This window comes from Formica exsecta, unplaced genomic scaffold (genome assembly GCF_003651465.1).
Source record: "Formica exsecta isolate Colony F162 unplaced genomic scaffold, ASM365146v1 scaffold72, whole genome shotgun sequence".
NCBI classification, from domain to species: Eukaryota; Metazoa; Arthropoda; class Insecta; order Hymenoptera; family Formicidae; genus Formica; species Formica exsecta.
The window spans coordinates 4,333,803-4,353,997 of record NW_021853485.1 but is presented as its reverse complement, the minus strand read 5'-3'; the positions used below and the strand labels follow the sequence as shown (position 1 = coordinate 4,353,997).

At 33.2% G+C, this 20,195-nt stretch overlaps 1 protein-coding gene and 1 long non-coding RNA gene across 3 annotated transcripts; one reads left to right on the top strand and one right to left on the bottom strand.

Annotated features, from left to right (window-relative positions):
* The first annotated feature begins 239 nt into the window (after window positions 1–239).
* LOC115243689 (CD109 antigen-like) lies at window positions 240–15,057 on the top strand. The gene is made up of 27 exons (XM_029820862.1): window positions 240–444; window positions 3,097–3,184; window positions 4,120–4,312; window positions 4,426–4,650; window positions 4,796–5,046; window positions 5,381–5,539; window positions 5,752–5,923; window positions 6,017–6,208; window positions 6,297–6,398; window positions 6,486–6,619; window positions 6,845–6,965; window positions 7,063–7,206; window positions 7,322–7,441; window positions 7,525–7,579; window positions 10,042–10,261; window positions 10,910–11,027; window positions 11,254–11,440; window positions 11,583–11,743; window positions 11,824–11,962; window positions 12,178–12,296; window positions 12,369–12,508; window positions 12,640–12,870; window positions 12,955–13,321; window positions 13,437–13,765; window positions 14,053–14,224; window positions 14,386–14,488; window positions 14,618–15,057. The coding sequence occupies exons 2-27, from the start codon at window positions 3,114–3,116 to the stop codon at window positions 14,827–14,829; spliced, it is 4,437 nt and encodes a 1,478-aa protein (XP_029676722.1). The 5' UTR covers window positions 240–444; window positions 3,097–3,113; the 3' UTR covers window positions 14,830–15,057.
* A 199-nt stretch (window positions 15,058–15,256) lies between these two features.
* LOC115243690 lies at window positions 15,257–16,516 on the bottom strand. 2 transcript variants are annotated; one of them, XR_003885256.1, is made up of 3 exons: window positions 16,062–16,516; window positions 15,601–15,749; window positions 15,257–15,524 (listed from the first exon to the last, which is right to left on the bottom strand). It is a non-coding gene; the product is annotated as an uncharacterized LOC115243690 (long non-coding RNA). The 2 variants fall into 2 exon arrangements; XR_003885255.1 differs by having other exon boundaries at window positions 16,071–16,494.
* Between the last annotated feature and the right edge of the window lie 3,679 nt (window positions 16,517–20,195).

The window sequence follows — 20,195 nt, the reverse complement described above, 5'->3', positions numbered from 1 at the left end:
CCGAACACGTAACATTCTTTTTGGCATGAATATGACTGCTAGATTCTCCAAATTGCATTCCTAGATATGAAGATCTTTTTCAGAGATAAGAAGACAGGTCTATGAAGCGAGGTATTATCGCGTTATTTTTGCTTAACGGTAAAGATGTGACTGGGGCGCGCGCGGCGGAGACGGTGGGGGCGGAAGGGAAACCTGCACTGCCCGGTTTCTTGCAGCCATGATTGGTAGTGGCCGTCAGTGCTTGCTTAACCGTTGCGCCGTTAAGCAAACGTGCCTCCGCTCAGTTCATCCGATTTTTTTCAGATCGCGTCCTCTTCGCTGCGCGTTCTCTTTTCGCATCGCCCGGAAACGGGCAAACAACGACAGTGTTTGCGGATAACGTGATCGTCCGATTCGCGATCTTCGCCGGACGATTTTCATCCTTTCGTCTTTTCTCTGACCTGGGTGAGTCATCGAAAGAGTCACGAATTTATTTCGCGCGATGACGCGCGACCTTCCTGTCATTTTCGCGAGAGCAATCTTTTCGGAGCGATGTTACTGATTATGAGATATGTAATAAAGAAATAAAACGAGATTCGAGGTCGTTCTCGACGATTCGCCGGGATTTGATTTGCGCCGTCGTTCCTCGCGGCTGCCCTGGATCCCACACGGTGAAAGTCGTTCCAAAGTCGTAGAATCGATCGCGATACTTTTGGCAGCCAGCAATTTGTAGATCCAACTGTATGTATAGGTGACGAATTTAATCAACGAGACTTTGTACGGCAGGTTGCAATTGAAATTTATTTAAGTTTCCAACTATGGAAAGTAAAATATGAGCCTGTTCTTTATAGCTGAACTGGCTGCACTAGTTCAAAGTTTATCTTTTTCTCTCCACATTAAAAAACTTCCTCTATGAGGAAGCAAAAGAAAAAGATAAACTTTGAACTAGTGCAGCCAATTCAGCTATAAAGATCATGTGTGAAAACAAAATAGCTCTCTATGAATGCGTACTTTCTTGCCTAGGATTTCGCTCTATTATCGTATACAGGGTGTCCCACTTCCCGCGCATTATGTTTCAACGACAGATTCATTGATCAATGCATGAGGTCGATTCTTCCTAGTGTCGAGAGAGATCATCATTATTGCAACTTTCCTATTCACCATTCATATGTCTTTGAAACTAGGCCTCGAACTAAAATTATAATAAACTCTCTACAGCTTTTATGAATTTTCAGCTGGGAAATCTAATATTATATTCATTTAACTTTTTCCTTAAATTTCGTTCGCGAAAAATCTTTTAATTGCTTGTATAACTTTAAAATTATTATTGCCTCAATCTTTTTGCTAATGAAAAATCATCGTTAAAAATAATTTGCGACAAATAGAATACTCTATTGAAACAATGGCATATCTATTTATCTAGCACAATTTTAAATTTCTAGGAATGATAGTAATTTTCAAATGTTGATACCCAATAAAAACATACAATTGAATATAAAAATCTTCTCTTAAATAATAATACATCTAAACAAATTTTATTTTGTATTAAAAGTAGAAAGCATTTTTTTTTTAATATTTTGCTGCACTCTTATTCTTATGATATCGTTTTAAGAATATTTTTTATGTAGTATAACTTGATAAAAAAATATTGATCGATTATCTATAATTGATATATTTTGGTATACATGTTTTTAAAATAAAATTTATTTTAATGACGTGCATATATTTTTTTTACATATATGTAATATTTTCTTGATATATGCTATGAGATTAAAACTGCTGCAATGGTACAATTTATAACGATTGTTTGTTCGCAAAAAAAGTGAAGCCCTTTGCGTTTCATATGTGAATCCTTCTAATATTACGAGTCTCAGCATTAATACGATCTCATTCGTTCACAATATTTAATGCATTGCGTATTCACATTTTTCTTTGCAAATTTAAAAGACGGATTGAAAATAAACGAAGTTTTTTTCTCTCTAAACTCTTTTCTTTTCCAATTAAAAGTATTTAATTTAAATGAGTAATATTTTTCAATTTATATCTCGAGGAAGGGTAATACTGACAAGAGATAAAGTATTACCAAGTATAACAGCAAACTTATGACGCGCAAGAAAACATAATTAAAGCTATAAAATTAAAACTAATTCATTAAATTTTTTTTTAATTTATAAATTTAATTTATAAATTTATAATTGAAAAATTTTATAAATTTAATTTATTAATGCTATAACATATCTTTTTTATTTCTAAATAATGTGAGCAGTTTTATATTTTTACGCGACATATATTGGATAGCAAAATACTTTGTAAACCTGTTTTACCGAATAAAAACATGACTTCATTAAGTTATTATGCAATACACGGATGTAAGAAAAATTTCCGTGTATATATTTTGTCGAAATTACCCAGCTTCTCATCTCACGTCATCTAAGCTGTTCATAGAGATATTGAGAATATAATGTTATTTCTATTCGTTATTATGTATCTTTTTTCTCTCTAAACAAGTAATTATTATATTATTCTTGTGGATTGTTCAAAATTAATGATGATGGATGTCGCGATAAATTCCCGGAAAACCCGGTAAGGAAATGTGATTTCGTAAAAGGAGGGAAATTGCACGGCAATATAATTACTGACACCTGTGTGCATTATGTCACTTACGTCTAATTACTCGCGACGTTTAGTAACATTCTTGAGTTTTCTTTATAATGTTTATTTGCGTCTATCGTCGTTTGTCTTTCATCAAATTATCATTCCTGTAATACATGTTTGAAGAAAATTATTGTGATTGATTGACTATTGTTGCGAAATCTCGCAACTTCGTCGCAATTTTATGAAAAACAAAAATCATACATTATTTTACAATCTGCTACTATTTTATATCACATTGTTTTCAAGAGAGAAATTTTTTTTAAATTTAATTTCTTATCTGCAAGAAAGGTTTGAATTAATTATATATAAATAACAGATTTTTCGCGCATTCATATTGTATAAAAAGTTTCTTGTGAATTTTCTTTTTTAATTTCTTTATTAATCGAATGATTATACATTTATTCTCTCTAGGCAGATACTTTATTGACTACTTTAATTACAAATGATATTTTTTCATTATAGATCTTCCTCTTTAGAACATGGAATATGCGTGGCTGGGCATTCTAGTGCTATGGGGAATAATCTCAAGTGTAGCCACCGAAAGAGAATCGTAAGTCTAATATACATTTATAGATATCTTTATATATACGAGGTAGTCCTGGTGAATTAAATCGGACAGCCGGAATCTCACGTGCACTCTCTGTCTCTCTCTTAAACGGGAGACGCACCTTCAAGAAAAATAATGGCGATAAATCCAGAAATTACGTCGCTCAGACTACGCGCAGGTATGCGAAATTAGCGCCTCTAATTACGAAACCGGCGAGGAACTATGCCCGCTGGGCAGCCGGCTAGTCCTCCTGTCATTTCTGATTAATCGACGTCGATTTACTTAGGCAATACTTAAGAAGCCGAGACGAGGTACATTTGCCGTGACGCAGCCGGGTGTATAAATCGTATACACTCCAAGATCATCAGCTGAATTTAGAAGTGCGTGCGCGCGGAGGCTGCACCGTGTTAAATTCTCGAATTAACATTGAATAACGTTGAACATCTGTTAATGACCGCGAGTCGTCGTCTCAACCGTGTGAATGTGAATTTGTTTCCTCCGTTTGATGAAGCAATGATTAATTACTATATTTTCTTATTTTCTTTCGTGCATATATATATATTTATTTATTTATTGATCGTCATTGCACGAAAGAAAATATAGTAATTAATCATTGCTTCATCATATATATATATATATATATATATATATTTATATATATATATATATATATATATATATATATATACAATTTCTAAAGATAAATTCTCATACATTCAGCAGCTAGTTTACCATGTCAACGATAATAATAATAATAATAATAATAATAATAACAATAGTATCAATGGATACACTGTTTTAAATAATCATTTCAGTTTGAACAATCATTAGAACGTTGTATCCTGAATTCTGTCCCAGATTACAGAATTTAATACGCGTTTTAATATCGCTTTGCGCTTTGATTGATTTTTATTAGAAGATTCTTGTTTTCCTTAAAGATACTACACGATTATTGCTCCGAAAGTGGTACGTCCTGATTCAGAGTATCATGTAGCAGCAAGTGTTACCAGTGTATCGACACCATCAACGATATACGTCGAATTAACTGGAGACCTCGATGCAGGAAGGATATTCAACATATCTCGAACAGTAGTCGTCGAGCCTTACTCTACTAAAATCTTACGATTGGATGTACGTATTGCGAGAGCACACTTATATAAAAGATTGTATATATAAATTTATTTTTTTTTTGTCCTGTCTCTTAACTTGTTATTCATATGTTTATTCTGTTTACGTTTTGTCAGATCGGCGAGACCACGCCGGGAAAATACAAACTTACAGCACGCGGCTTGTCGGGTATCGATTTTTATAAGTCAATAGACATTGAATATGTGCATAAAAGTTACTCTGTTTTCATCCAGACCGATCGGGCGATTTATAAACCCGGTCACAAAGTTATGTTTCGCTGTATAATATTGGATTCGAGATTGAGGCCGAGTATTGTGGGACCGACGGATGTGTATATCATTGTAAGTAATGAGTTTAATGCTCTCGTACAAAAAAAACCATGTGTATCCTCATATAAACACCTTAATGTTCACAAGACATAGTAAAATGATTTGTCGAGGATATACACAGCGAATTTTCGAAACATTAAGGAAAAAATTGCTACAGGACGGCGATGGAAATCGTATCAAGCAATGGAATCGACCATCGGTGGCTCACGGGATCTTTAGTAGCGAATTGGAGCTGTCGCAGTCACCGGTATTGGGCAACTGGAAAATTATTGCCAATGTGGGCGATCAGACGTTCGAAAAGGAATTTGAAGTCGCGGAGTATATCCTGCCCAATTTTGAGGTGACAATTGATTCGCCGAAACATGTGCAATTCAAGGAATCAAAAATAATGGCAACTATTCACGCGAGGTAAACTATTGCTTTCTAGCAAAGTAAGCGATTTACAGAAGAGACAAATCGGTAAAATATACCGCAAATTTTACCTTTTTAATGGTTCCTTGTTAATTAATAACAAAATCATTCGATCTTGCGTGCCCTACATTTTTTCAGCAGTAAATAGACTTTGAAGATGTGCTGTCTCACGAGATATTAATCAAAGATCAATAACTGAAATAGTTTGACTTTCCCTTTTGACTTAAATGATTCTACTTAAATCATATACACGAAGACTTTCTAGACTTATACTAATATCTGTACGAAAAATTTGACCAAAGATATTCATTTGTAAGTGCACCTAATTTAGGTATACCTATGGAAAACCGGTAAAAGGCGAGGCTACGATAACAGTTTACCCAGACATTTTTTCTGGCGTTATTCAACCGATATTCCAACAACCCGTGAGAAAAGTGGTACCGATCGATGGGAAAGTTACAGTTGATTTCGACATTTTGTCTGAATTGAGGTAAATATTGCATTAACATTGAACATGCCATTCACACCCTGAAAATATGATAGCATTTAAAAATTACTGCTTGGAATAAAACGTCGGATCAGATCTTTATCACTTACGTTAGTTATTCACAAACTTTTCTATCGTAGTATTGCAAGATGCGTTACGCAGATTACACGACTGACACTTTTAAATATATACATTATATATATTATTTTATATAGATTGACCGACGAATACGAAAGACCCGTCATGATTGATGTGGTGGTAGAGGAGGCGTTAACTACCAGGAGACAAAATGCCTCGATACAAATAACATTACATAAACACAAGTATACGATGGAATTAATAAAAACGTCGGAATACTTCAAACCGGGATTAAAATACACCGCTTTCGTAAGCATGTCTTATTATAGCACATTTAATCATCGTGAATGTTCAAGTTAAAACGCACGTTTTTTTTTATTCGTACGTACTATTATTTTGCAGCTAAAATTAACGAATCACGACGGATCGCCAGTACAGGACACCAAGAACGATGTCCTAATAGCGTATGGATATACGTACGATCGATCGAAATATTTAAATATTACAAGAATGTTGGATCAGAACGGCATGATACATTTAGATTTATATCCACCCAAGGCGAGCGATAATAATAGTTTTCCTCTAAACATAGAGGTAAAGTTATTAATCTCGAGTCTTTTTTTTCTCTATCTTTACATTATCTACAAATATACAATCTGATTGTTTATGTGTATATATGTAGGCACAGTATCTAAATCTTCACGAATGGTTTCCCTCGACTAATCAAGCCACATCTGTGAGCAACGAATACATCCAAGCAGTCCTAAAAACGGAAAAGCCAATGGTATATATATTTTATTAAGTCTATTACATACACAAAACTTCTCTTTCGGCTATAATTCTCATCTCACGATATTTTGTAATTTGCAAGGTGAACAATTATATCGAGATTGAAGTAAATTCTACCGCTCCGTTGAAATACATAAGTTACGAGATACTCGGTCGCGGTGACATTCTAGATGCGGGATCAATCTACGTGCAAGACAAGTACACAACATCCTTCAAGTAAGTATATAGGAAAAAGCTTAAATCTTAGATCTCTTTTGAGTCATTCGAAGATACGTCTCGAAACTAATTTTATCTTGAATTTATGATTAATAATTTTGAAAGGGAAAGTTTCTATTTTGAACATCTAGATCGCAATTTATTTGAATCTTTAGTCTGTATTTTTTTAAACTCAGAATCAATTAATGTCGACGGTATTTTACGTAACACAAAAACATCTTTTAGATTTTTGGCAACATACGTCATGGCACCTACCGCGCATATAATTGTATATTACGTGCGAACGGACGGAGAAGTAATAGCGGATTCATTGGATGTTGAACTCACTGGATTACTTCAAAATTTCGTAAGTCATCGTAATTATTCTCAAAACGTTTATGTATTGGTGGGCTATGTTAAAGAATGCGTGGATATAAATAACGGTAGAATTTTGTGATGTACAGATCGATCTTAAAGTAACACCAGGCGAAGTCATGCCTGGGGAAAGCGTTAATCTTATGATATCAGCGAAACCAAATTCCTTTATCGGATTGTTAGGCGTCGATCAGAGATCCATCCTGTTGAAATCGGGAAACGATATCTCTTACGTATGTAGAATGTAATACTGTAATATCTTAAGTAATTAATTAAATTTCACGCGTATTTCTTACGCGCTTTTATCTCTTGACAATATAACAAACTGATTCGCCGATTGCATCGCAGGAGCAAGTATACAAGGAACTGCAGTCATATGACAGGGTGAAAGCATCACCATATACAGATTCGTTTTTCGATCGTCCTCTCTGGAGACCCGGTTCAGGAACGGCAGATGACGTGTTTCAAGTAAAATATATATTATTTTTGAAATATTTATTGATCATTATTATCTGATGTTACACAAATTAAAATAACAATATCTCTATCAGAAAACTGGTGTGGTAATCCTCACAAATGGATACGTCCACGAGAACTTCCCTGCGCGTAAGTATTAAAACGCAAAATATATTTCGAGTTTACACTGTATCCAGTAAAATACTAATGTAACGCGCACATTCTTCAAGTATATACAAATATCTTTAAATCATCTCATATAGAATATATATGGCACATATATTAAGTAACTAGGAATCATTCTTATTTGTAATATAGCATGAGAATAACATTCTCTCTGTTTTCGATTTATATTTTCTTTTATTATTATCGATTCGTTTTTTTCAGTCTCGCGCACAGATGTAACATAGATATATTTTTTTTTAACCGAGCTTATATGTGTGTAGTATACTACAGAGCTAATTTGGATGAAGCGTTATATGCATCTGCTGCGGGATTCTCAGGCCCAGCTGCATTACCGCCCGAGAAGGTCAAAGTTCGCAAGAATTTCCCTGAAACTTGGCTTTGGCAAACGCTTGACGCTGGGTAATGCCAATGACATAATAAATTATCATGCATAAGAAATCCCTTTTTTACTTCTATACGTCTCTATACAAATTTAGTAAGCGATTAATTATATTTATTTGGATATTTTCTCTTAGTTGCATTGATTAGTAACAAAAAAGCATTGTTCTACAACTTTTTGTAATGTAGATATTTCTTTAATGTCTTATGTGTCTAATATGTTTCTAATTATCTGATGTTTTAATCTGTGGCGATTTTCTCTTCTTGATAGTAAACTTGACATCTCTTCCTTTCTCTCTTTCAGTCTGCACTCATATATGTACTTTTCAAAAAATATTAATATCTATTGAAAAGTATACAATACGAAATAATAAAAAAACTAAAAAAACTAAAACGCTTCGCGCATTAAAATTGCATATCGAATTTGTTGTGGCGGGAAATGGCATTGGATAACTCATGGTGATGGGTAAAAATTTTAATTATTCAGGGTTTTTGTCATAACCACGGTGTTTATTTCCACGGATTTGGGAACACTCTCTAAATATGTATACATAGGCGTCCGTAGAGGGGGGGGGGCAAAACGGGCACGCCCCCCCCCTGGAAAATGGAAAAAAAAATTTTTAATTAAAAAAATTAAATTATTTAAAAAAACACAAAAAAACCAAAATCTTTTTCGATTTACATCTATCTTGACGCAGTGAGAAAGCTTTAATACTAAAAGATGTAAAAATATTTAAGTATACATTTTTTAAAATTAATCTGAAAGTGATATGCCCCCCCCCCTAGAAAAAATTCTGCGGACGCCCATGTATGTATATATTATTTAAATAAGATTTACAATATTTAAATTAAAGTATCGTTTAATATATTTTATCTTAAATTTATATATCTATTTCGCGAATATAATTCGAAGTTATACTTGATTCTCCGTCTATCAATCCGCCAATTGTTTGATTTTATTGGATGAACATTTAATTCTCTCTCTAATAATTTTTTTATATAATATATTTCAATGACAGAATAGTTTTGTTACAATTTACGTTAGTCTCGCCATTTTTAGATATGGCAATGTATAGAAGAGCCTTAATTTTATTAAAATTATGAATAATACAACTAATAATACTTTCAGAAATGGATACGAATCCAAATATTAAATATAATAGATACAGATCTGGTAGAGTGTGTGTGGGGGGGGGGGCACCTATATGATTTATCTTACAGAATTATATCTTGTACAAACCTACAATTTGATCTTTATTCGTTAAAAATTTAATTTTTCATGCATTAGGGTTATTTCAGGTGAACCGTTATCATTCATATTGTGAAACTTTGGATTTTTTCATTTTCAGAAAAATTTGCGCATGTTTGCATCCAAATAGGATAATTGAAATACTAAAATCGCAGAAGTTTATGTCTATCAACTTTTATAATATAGAAATCGATTTTATCAAATTTAAAACATTTTTCTGACGAATCGCATGACATGGAATAACCCATTAATAATGTCTTTTAATGACATTGAAAAGAATGTTCCAGAATTGCCACTCTATTTCATTAAAATCACAAATCAAACTAAAAGGAACGTCAATTTATGTTAATATCAGGGTTTGATTGTTTTTGGATTAATAAGATCTACAGAATGTCGAGGAATAAACTTTGCAAATATGAAAATAAATGATAAAACTTTCTTTTTTATTCAAGTTTAAAGGAAACTTTAATTTCTTTAATTACTTTAATGAGATATGTTTGTGATTCTTGTAATATAAAAGTTGAATGTTAAAAAAGTATTATAAGAGAAGAAAACAAACTTACTTTATTCAATTAATAAAGAAGGAATTTTGATTTGTTAAAAGTTAAATGTGACGAATCTTTCTGTAGCCAAAAAAGTGGTAGCAGTTCTGAAGCATTGTATGTGAAGGTAAACTCTCTCGATAATTATGCTACTGATTATGAGACTAGATAGTTGTTTTGATCGTATTTGAGTATTTGAGTACCTTACTCCAATTCCCAGAGGCCGTTGTAATACAATACACAGAATTGGATTGCAGGACCAGAGATTCTCAAGGGTAGAATAACGGGCTCGCCTCATGGGGTGTCCACGCTTCGACCAGATCTTGGTCCACCTGTCACGCACAGATTAGCGACCAGACCGCCGCTGGCAGGTCCTTACGCCTTCTCTCGCATCCCAAACCCTGTCTGGAATAAGCCCCGTGTATTCCTAATGCATGACATCTTAAACACCTGGCTTTTTGCAAACTTCTCTTCAGGGTATTTATCTCGTATACTTTTTTAGCGTTTTATGCACGCCTATGTATACGCGTATATACAGGATGTAATGAAAAGAAAATCGCTAATACAATAGTTATCGCTACGTGAAAGTTGATCAAGGTAAAGGTGTGATTTTATATTTCCTTAAGAACATAAATTGTAAATGTTATATACACAAAGCTTCCTCTACATACATCAGGTCTTGAAAGAACGATGTCTTGTATCATGTCATTCACAAGCGAGCAATCGATTCTTGTTTGTAACACAATGTTTTCTATTCATATAGAACATGTATCTATACATTCATAAAGGTGAAGGATACAAATTAAAAAATTTATAACACGATTTTTTATTTTTCATTTTATATCAACTTGCTTGTATCGTACAAACTGTTGCTTTGTTTGAAATATGCGACACATAATTTCGCTTTTATCACTGTTTGAAAAATTTATCGGAGATGAGAATCAGTTTGCAATGTTTATTTATTGTACATATATTATTATTTGCACACTTCACTTATTATCGTGTTTATACATATCCTATTTACTATAGTTTATTCATTATATTTGAGAACTGTAGGGTATACACTATTGATTTAAATATCTCTTCTCGATTATGAAGGAATTAATTATATGTATACTTTTGTAGATATCAGGGAAAAGCTGAACTACGACGAAACGTACCGGATTCCATCACATCATGGGTGTTGACCGCATTCTCCCTGAACGATGCACATGGATTAGGCCTTATAGAGGAACCCAGAAAGGTTCTTACTTATCTATACAATCTGTGTTCGAAAAACTCCAAGATTGAATTCACCATGTCTGCATTCATAGGAAAATAGTCTAAATAACATATTATAGCAAAAAAGAAATTATTAAAAAAAGGGAAAAAGTCGATGGTTGCCATAATTATAACGCTATTATTTTCTATAAAAATATTTATATTTTTTATATTTTCTATAAAAACATCGTTCGTTGTCTGTCCATTAGCTGAAAGTCTTCAGACCATTCTTCATATCCATGGATTTGCCGTACTCGGTAATTCGGGGAGAAATCGTAGGAATACAGATTGTAGTGTTCAATTATATGAATAAAGACCTGACAGCTGAGGTTCTGCTAACTAATGAGGGACAATTTGACTTTGCGGAGATTTCTAATGAAGTCCACGATGTACCGAGTGAGTGCACAAGACAGAAATAATAATATAACAATCTATATATACTATATATAAATTGTTAACTGCAATATATATATTACAGTTTTATAGTTGAATCATGATAAGTTTATATGAGTGAATTTTTATGTTTATTAATTTTCAGAATTGGAATTGTATCGTAAGAAGAAGGTGGATGTGAAAGCTAATTCTGGCTCGAGTGTATCGTTCATGATTATTCCAAGGGAATTGGGATACATCACTATAAAGGCGACCGCTAACAGCGTTTTGGCTGGCGATAGTGTCGAACATAAGTTACTCGTCAATGTAATCACGTTTATTCCAATTTTTTATTTTCGCGCGATTGCTTACGACGATACATTAAGACATAATCGTTATGCTTCAAGGCTGAAGGGGAAACGCAATACAAGAACGAAGCGGTATTCCTGGATTTGAGAAATGTGGAAAACGCAGATGCAAACGTTACCATCAATATACCTAATAATGCAGTTTTGGGCTCCGAAAGCATACAAATTTCTGCAGTCGGTAATAACGCTTCTTGAATCATATGTTTAAATTAAAAATTAAATCGATGTCCCCCCGCTCTCTTTCTCTTTAATTTCTTTTAGGTTTTTCTATATCCAAAAATAAAAACTTGTTAACGTGATGCGTACAATATCTACGATTTATGATATACTTGTACAAGATTTATTTTATACAGGATCTTAAGAAAAAAATTGTTCAATTTTATTATTCGTTAGGTGATATCTTGGGTCCCAGTATCCCGAACTTGGCAAACTTAATAAAAATGCCATTTGGTTGTGGCGAGCAGAATATGCTGAATTTCGTACCGAATATCGTCGTTTTAAATTATCTGAAGGTATTAAGATAATCTTTTCTGTTATATGACACATACACCAACATGTAATTTAAAAAATTCTTTTTTCCACAGAATACAAACCAATTAACGCAAGCTGTGCAAAGCAAAGCTTTAAAATACCTGGACACCGGCTATCAGCAGGAATTAACTTATAGACATACCGATGGCTCTTTCAGCGCGTTCGGTATGTCGGATCCTAGCGGGAGTACATGGTACGTGCGCGATGAGATTATTGCATATTCTTTAACAATTTATATCTGTATACATCGAGATATTTAAATCTTTATATCTTAAGAATTAATAATGTAAATCACTTCATACATAAAATTATTTCATTCACCAGGCTTACAGCCTTCGTAGTGAAATCTTTCAAGCAAGCGGCGGAATACATAACGGTCGAGGATAGGATCATAAATGAAGCCTTGGAGTGGTTGTCGAATAATCAAGCATCGAACGGCTCCTTCCCCGAAGTGGGAAAGGTCAGCCATCGTGATATGCAGGGTGGAGCTGCAAAGGGACTCGCTCTAACGGCGTACACGCTTATCGCTTTCCTTGAAAACGAGGTGAGTGCGATCATTATATGTATATACAATATCGTTTTCTCTCTTTAATATTATTATTGTATTTAAAATAAAAATTACATTTTTGCGATGATTAAAAAATATCGTAATACGATAAACAAAGCTGTCGACTACATCGTTCGTAACATGGAAGGATTAAACGACACGTATGCATTGAGCTTGTGCGCCTACGCCTTGAATTTGGGGAAGCATCCATACGAGACGTCCGCGTTTAATTTCCTGGAATCGATGGCTATGACAAAACAGGGTATCAAATGGTGGAGCAAAGCTATTCCAAAAGACGACAAAAATCCGCATTACTCTTTACCGCGTTCCGTCGACGTCGAAATGACATCTTATGCTTTACTCTCGTATCTCAGACGTAATCTGGTCGCTGACGCAATTCCCGTCATGAAATGGCTCGTCAAACAAAGAAACACAGAAGGAGGTTTTGCCTCGACGCAAGTAAGTACAATTATTCAAAGTGCGTGAACGCAAAATGTTATTATCTTTAATATATGTTTAATATGTTGGATAACTAAACAAAGATTTGTTCGAAATTATGTCCGAAATAATCTAGGACACCGTGATCGGACTTCAAGCATTAGCGAAGCTCGCTGAGAAATTGTCAAAGGATACGAGCTCGGTTCGAATCGCATTTAAATATGGGAGAGACGGTCAAGGATACATGAACATAAATAGCGGCAATTCTATGATACTTCAAAAACAGATACTACCCACGAAAACACGGTTCGTCAATATAACGGCATCCGGTAAAGGTTTCGTGTTGGTGCAAGTCTCCTATCAATATAATGTAAACGTGACTGGGGCATGGCCATTATTCACGTTGGATCCTCAAGTGGATAAAAACTCCAACCCCAATTATTTACAACTGTCTATATGCTCGGGGTATGTCTACCTTATTATCTCACAAATTTATCAATTTTATTACCGACAGTAAAGAAAGAAAGGTATCAGCGTTTTTAAGTATACTTGATATTCTAATCGTCGCACGGAAGAAGATAATTATTTTTAAATTTTTGATTCCCAAGTGAAAGATATGCACATACGGAAATTATAATTTAATTTAATTTAATCATAAAATAAAAAGATAGATACTAAGAATATTTATTTTCCTAATTCTTTCTTACACGATTCTATCGTTCGAAAATTATTATCAAATTCTTCATCGTCAGATTTGTTCCAACCAAAGAAGCAAACGAGAGCAATATGGCCGTTATGGAAGTAAGTCTACCTTCCGGCTTCACTGTTGACAGAGATTCTCTACCGAGTCTAGAAATATCATCGCATGTAAAACGTGTGGAAACTAAAAATGGTGACACAATGGTGGTTTTATATTTCGACAAGGTAAAATCTATATCGTAGCTTGTCAACAATAACTAATTGCCATAAATTATTTTAATAGTTTGCATAAGAATATGATGAGAAATACAATATTAAAACGTCGCGACGCTACCGCGTCACTTGATATGAAAAATCTAAAAAGAGAATTATTTATTTTATCATAGATGATCAAGGAAGAGTATTGCCCTACTGTATCCGCATTTAGGACGCATAAAGTAGCTAAGCAGAAACCAGTTCCCGTTTCTATATATGATTATTATGATTCATGTAAGTATATCATTTAAGCTCTCTAATTTGACTTAAAAAATATTTGAAAGATATTCTAAGATAAAAATAATATATAAGAGACACAAAAAATAGAGATCATAAAAAATATATTTCTATTTTTCTATGTAGCAAGAAGAGCAAGGGTATTTTATGAGGCTAGAAAAACAACTTTGTGTGATCTATGCGAGGATGAAGATTGTCAAGATATATGTGTCTCAACACCTGGCAAACAGAAGGATAATGCTACAGTATCCGCTGCGTCTCATATTTATACTTGTGTATATTTACAGTTCATGTTCTTCTCGTTTTACTTACAAGTTTTGCTTCATAAGTATTTGTAATTACGTTGTTATCGCGCGAGAATAATTATTTTACTATATACCTTAAATCTCTAACAAACTAACGTGAAGGAGCTGTATAAGTTGCGACCAAAGTACTTGTTATACAGAATATAAATTATAATCCATTTTTATGGAATATCCAAATCAAACTAACGTAAGATTTAATTACTTGATAATATTATGTTTATAATAAAACCTAATAATGTTTCTTGTTATTAGGGAAAGTTATTTTTCACATCATGAATTCCTCCAAATATGTCGTTACTCATATAAAATATTTATTTATATTTCCGACTTTGATACTACGAACGGATATAGCTATTAATTATAGCGAATATAGCTATTAATTACTACTGTAAAAAATAATTATTATCCATGATATCCTTTTTATCGTAACATATAAAAAAAGAAAAGGAAATGGTATTAATTTTGTAGCACACAAATATTATTAATGTAATGTATTAATTTCATACTTTGTCCCATATGATTTTCAAGATGATTTATATTCGACGATTTACAGAAAAATATTGAAAATAAATTATTATAATTCGGTAATTCGGTAAAATCTATAATTTTAGAACGAAAATTATAACGTTATTTTGCTATGCATGCAGAAGATCATCGTCGCTATCCGTTTGACACTGCGTGGGATCGGAAGCGTCGAACAAAAGTCTAGCCTCCTCAGTCGTATCGACCTGCGATGATAAAAATGTAAAATATACGCGGCAGCTCATAAAAAGCTCATAAAAAGATAGAAGGAAATGAACGTACTCTACAATACTGGATGCGGCTTGCACCTCTTCTGAAACTAAGCAGATTTATCCACGAACGAAAGCACGCTCTTTTCTCCGGATTTCGGAAATAAATTAAAGCGACCAACACCGCGATCACAGTTAGCACTATGCCAGCTATCGCTCCAGCTGTAAGCAAGGATATTACTTGTAAAATCGTTGCAGCAAGATAGACTGAGACAAATAAGAAAAACTGAGTAAAGTAAAATAATTTCATTTGACAAAAATATATTTCTACTAGTTTCATAAAAACAAGCTCGCCAAATGTCCTCTTAAAATAAAGTAGAAAGAATAATTGACTTTGCTTTCCCTTTATGTATCTGTCACTTTATTTAGCGTCTGGCTTTCAATTATCCAGAATCTTATCATTTTCCTCAATCTGTCTTGCCAAATTCGGCATCAACGTCGCATCTGTAATCTGATGCCATCAAAATGTATTACCGTGTTTACCGTGACTAGAAGAGACCAAGAGAATTCCGGAGGAAGGTACTTCTTCTCGATCCACATCTCGAGAATTGGCATGTTTCGCGCAGATCACTTCGGTGTGCCATTCAAATTCCGCGCTACACTGCGATTCCTATAAGTTACAAAAAAATAAAAATAAAAATGACATCGAAAGAAAAAAATACGGATTAACAATATCTACATGCGTAAATTTTATTTGGCTGTATATCTGACAACCGTCCGCAGATTATCGCTTAATCCCCCGTGACAAATTATAAGCTTTGACAATATTTTTTCAATCCATCTCTGTCGTGAACAAATGTATATTTTACGCAATGATCGATATTTCAACTGTGAAAGTTGTATGCAAGGCAAATTAATAAAAAGCAGAATACTAAAATATTTCTTGAATTTAAAGATGTGAAGAACTGTAAAGGATTAACATTATATGTGTTTCACATTTTATGTATACACACGCAATATAGCATTTTTAACTAATAATACTTTAATATCTAATGTAAATTCGGTAAAATAACTTCACATTTTGAAGATCTTTCTTCTTGTTTAATTTTAAATTTTTGAATTGAAGATCAAGTTGATATTATAAAACATATAATTAATCTCATTTTGATGTCAACCGTAATAAATAAGAAATAAAAATATATCATTTTGACAGAAAGCATAAAAATCTAGGGTATTTTTAAAAATTTTTAATAAATGATATCCATTATCAGTCTTCAAGAAATATAAAAAGGTGATTTTGGTGATCTTGGTGATTTTTTACATTTTACGAAAAACAGAAAAAAGTAATAAGATTTCAATATCTGAAACCTGAATATTTTATAAAGAAATGCCCCTCTCTTTTTCATTGATATCACATATTATATATAAAAGATTTCCATGATAGGAGCAATGTTAAAAATATTCTAAAATACTTTTCCTCTTCCATCATCACTATTTTTACCAAACGTGCATATTAATATCATCAAGATACAATCGAATATTTCGCCTTCTTGTCCAACAGATAAATGGTAATCGGATATAAGCGTATACCAAATCAAGTTTATTTAAAACAGAAAAGCATAAAACGTGACAAGCGATATGAAATATTTAAAAAAGGAAAAGATCCTTGTTATATACAAATATAATTTTATAATATTTATTTAAATTTTGATATATGGCTCGCGTGATTTTATTCTATATATATGTATATATATACACAATTTTTCCCTCTATTTCTAATGATAAGCAGAATGTTGATTAACAGAAGGAAAAGAAATGCGCGGGTGAGTGAATGAATGAGAGACTCTCTCTCTCTCTCTCTCTCTGGAGAAAGACAGAGAAAGAGAGAGAGAGAGAGAGAGAAAGAGAAAGGCAGACAGAGGGGAAGATAGAGCGGAAAGGAGAAAGAGTGGGAAGTGGGAAGATGGAAAGAGGGGAGGTCACGATCTCACAATCGGTCGATCGCTCATAATCAGTCAGTCAGGCTATGTCGGACTGCGCGGTCGTACGATCAGCTTGACAGATCTATGAGTTTGTACGTTCAAATTACATTCGTCGTTAGCTTACGTTTTCTTTTACGCCTTAAGACGAACCACATCTAAAGAAGAGAACAAAGTGCAATTAAAATAAACAAAGTGTCTATTAATTACAAACGTTGTACGAAAAATCACGTGTTGTGATATCAGAAGTGCGTGTATGTGTGATATCGTTATTAATAATTAATCACCGTTGTCTTCCGATAAAAGAGGGATCAAGGTGAACAAAGCGAGACCCGCAAATGATCGTCCAGTAACGCATCAACTACCATATTGCAAATCGGTAAGTAAACGGCGTATAGACGTCATTTCCACGAACCGGTTCAGGCACCGCCTCGCGGATGATCGTATCGTGCACAGGATCGGATTTAGTTTAAAAATATCTATTTAGTAGCGGTAGCGTTCGAAAAATAAAAAAATATTTTGTTAATAAATTCATCGTAATTTTGGCTGGCCATATAGATTCTGTAAATCTATGAATCAGTAAATCCGTGTTTCAACAGGCGGTCGTATATTTATTGTGTTTTCTGAACTTGCTACATCGTATCATTTATTTTATTTATTTTTTTTTTTTCTTTATATATCTTTTAAATTTCTCGCGAATTTACATATACGCGGAATGTGTTTTCCCTGCCTTGTCTCGTGTATTGATAGCTACGAATTCTAAAATGCAAAAAAAAGATAATGCAAACTATATCGTTTGCGTGTAGCATGATAAAGCAAGTTCATTTTTACTAATATATAATACATATATAAAATCAAAACACAAAGATCTTGAAAAATTATCCGCAACATTTTTACTGGCTTAGGAGCATTGAGTGAATCGGGCCCTGTTCTGTGACGTAAACACCCGTTCACAGAGGATCGTCAAGGACGATCCATACATCGTAAACTTTCGTTAATCGTCGTAGTTGTATTGTAGTTGAGCGACGCGGAGCAGGATGTGCCATGTCTTTATTCTTTTTTTTTCCTTTACTATCGCAAAATTTGTTGATAATGAATCGACAAAGTTTCCGCGTTTCCAAAGCTCATGATTTAGCAGCGTAATTTACGCTGGTTATTGACGCGTGCCGGGAAAAGCCCGATGTGTGATTTTACGGAACATTTATATGGCAACAAATTTCCAGCGATGCTATTTACATAATGCGAGCATAAATGAGATTCACCAGGATTCCACATGAACGGACGATGAAAGCAAAAAATGATGGAGGGCCCATCACATATCGCAAAATCGAGATATAATTACACTGCCTATAAACTTTGGATCAACATGTCTATCGATTTTTTTCACATTGATATTAACGAGAGTTAATTAAAATGTGAAATATATATTTCAAGCAATTTACAATCACGGAAAAAACAAAATTATATAATAATAGATAATATTATAAGAGAAAATTACGCCTATAAAAAAATATTACGTTTAGAGATAAATTCGTGTTGAGATAATTATATATGACGCGGAGAATGCGCATAAAAAGGAAGTTGAGAAATATCGGTATACAAAGATCATGTGTTATCATTAACATGATATCACTTTTGACGTGGAAACTGCAACAGGCGTATGCTACGGAAACACAATAAAATTTACAAGTTTGCGGAAATATTCATTGGATTGATTTATTTAGCACGGAAATAATTCACTTCTTTTTTTTTTCTTTTTTACTAAGTTTGAGATAAAGTCACTGAGATTTGATTATTTAAAAAAAATTGAGAAACTTCTTTCTAGGTATGTGAAAGAAGTGTATCGAAATCGTGAATAGTTTTATTAATAAATATTTGTGACAAAGGACGAGGAATCTTTTGCTTCATACTTTCACGTATGTATCATATCCGGTAAAGTAAAAATTAGGCCAATAAAGCCCATATTGTCAGTTTTAATAATTGTCGCTTCTGCATACCCTTGCAATTGTTGTGCTATTAACATTCTTGATTATTGTCGGAAATGCAAGTATTTCGCAGAATTGAGCAAGTGTTAAATTAATTGTAAAAATAAAGTCACCCAGAACGTTTTGTCAAGAATGTAATCTTGCGAAAGGAACCATCGGAATTTAATGGATAAAATCTTTGAGCATGTCATTTGTTTGCATGCATGCAATTTAACAGGTGTTAATATCTCATCGGTTATCACATATGTTATCAGTGATATATCAGCTAATTAGATTTTTTTTTCAATTACGATAGCATGTCACCAGTCACACAATTATGTATTCGCATAACGATAGATATTACGTGTCTATAACATATTATAAGGAAAATATGATAATATAATGATATAAGGAAAAAAACTGCGATTGAAAATATTTCGTAGAATAGTTTTTGTGAATGAGACATTATAGAAATCAATCATTGATAACGTATCATGTTCAATGTGACAGCCAGGCGGTAGCATAGTATAATATATTTATATGTACATTTATGAAATAAAAATTGTCAATGTTTTTAATTTTAATTATTTTCAAAAACTATTTAACATCCCGTTTGTTAAACCGCATTTTGTTTTGATTGCATGTGTCCTTTAAAAATCGTTCGACGATAAGCCAAAATTATCTTGTATATTTACTTTATCTATCGTATCAATATATATTTTTTT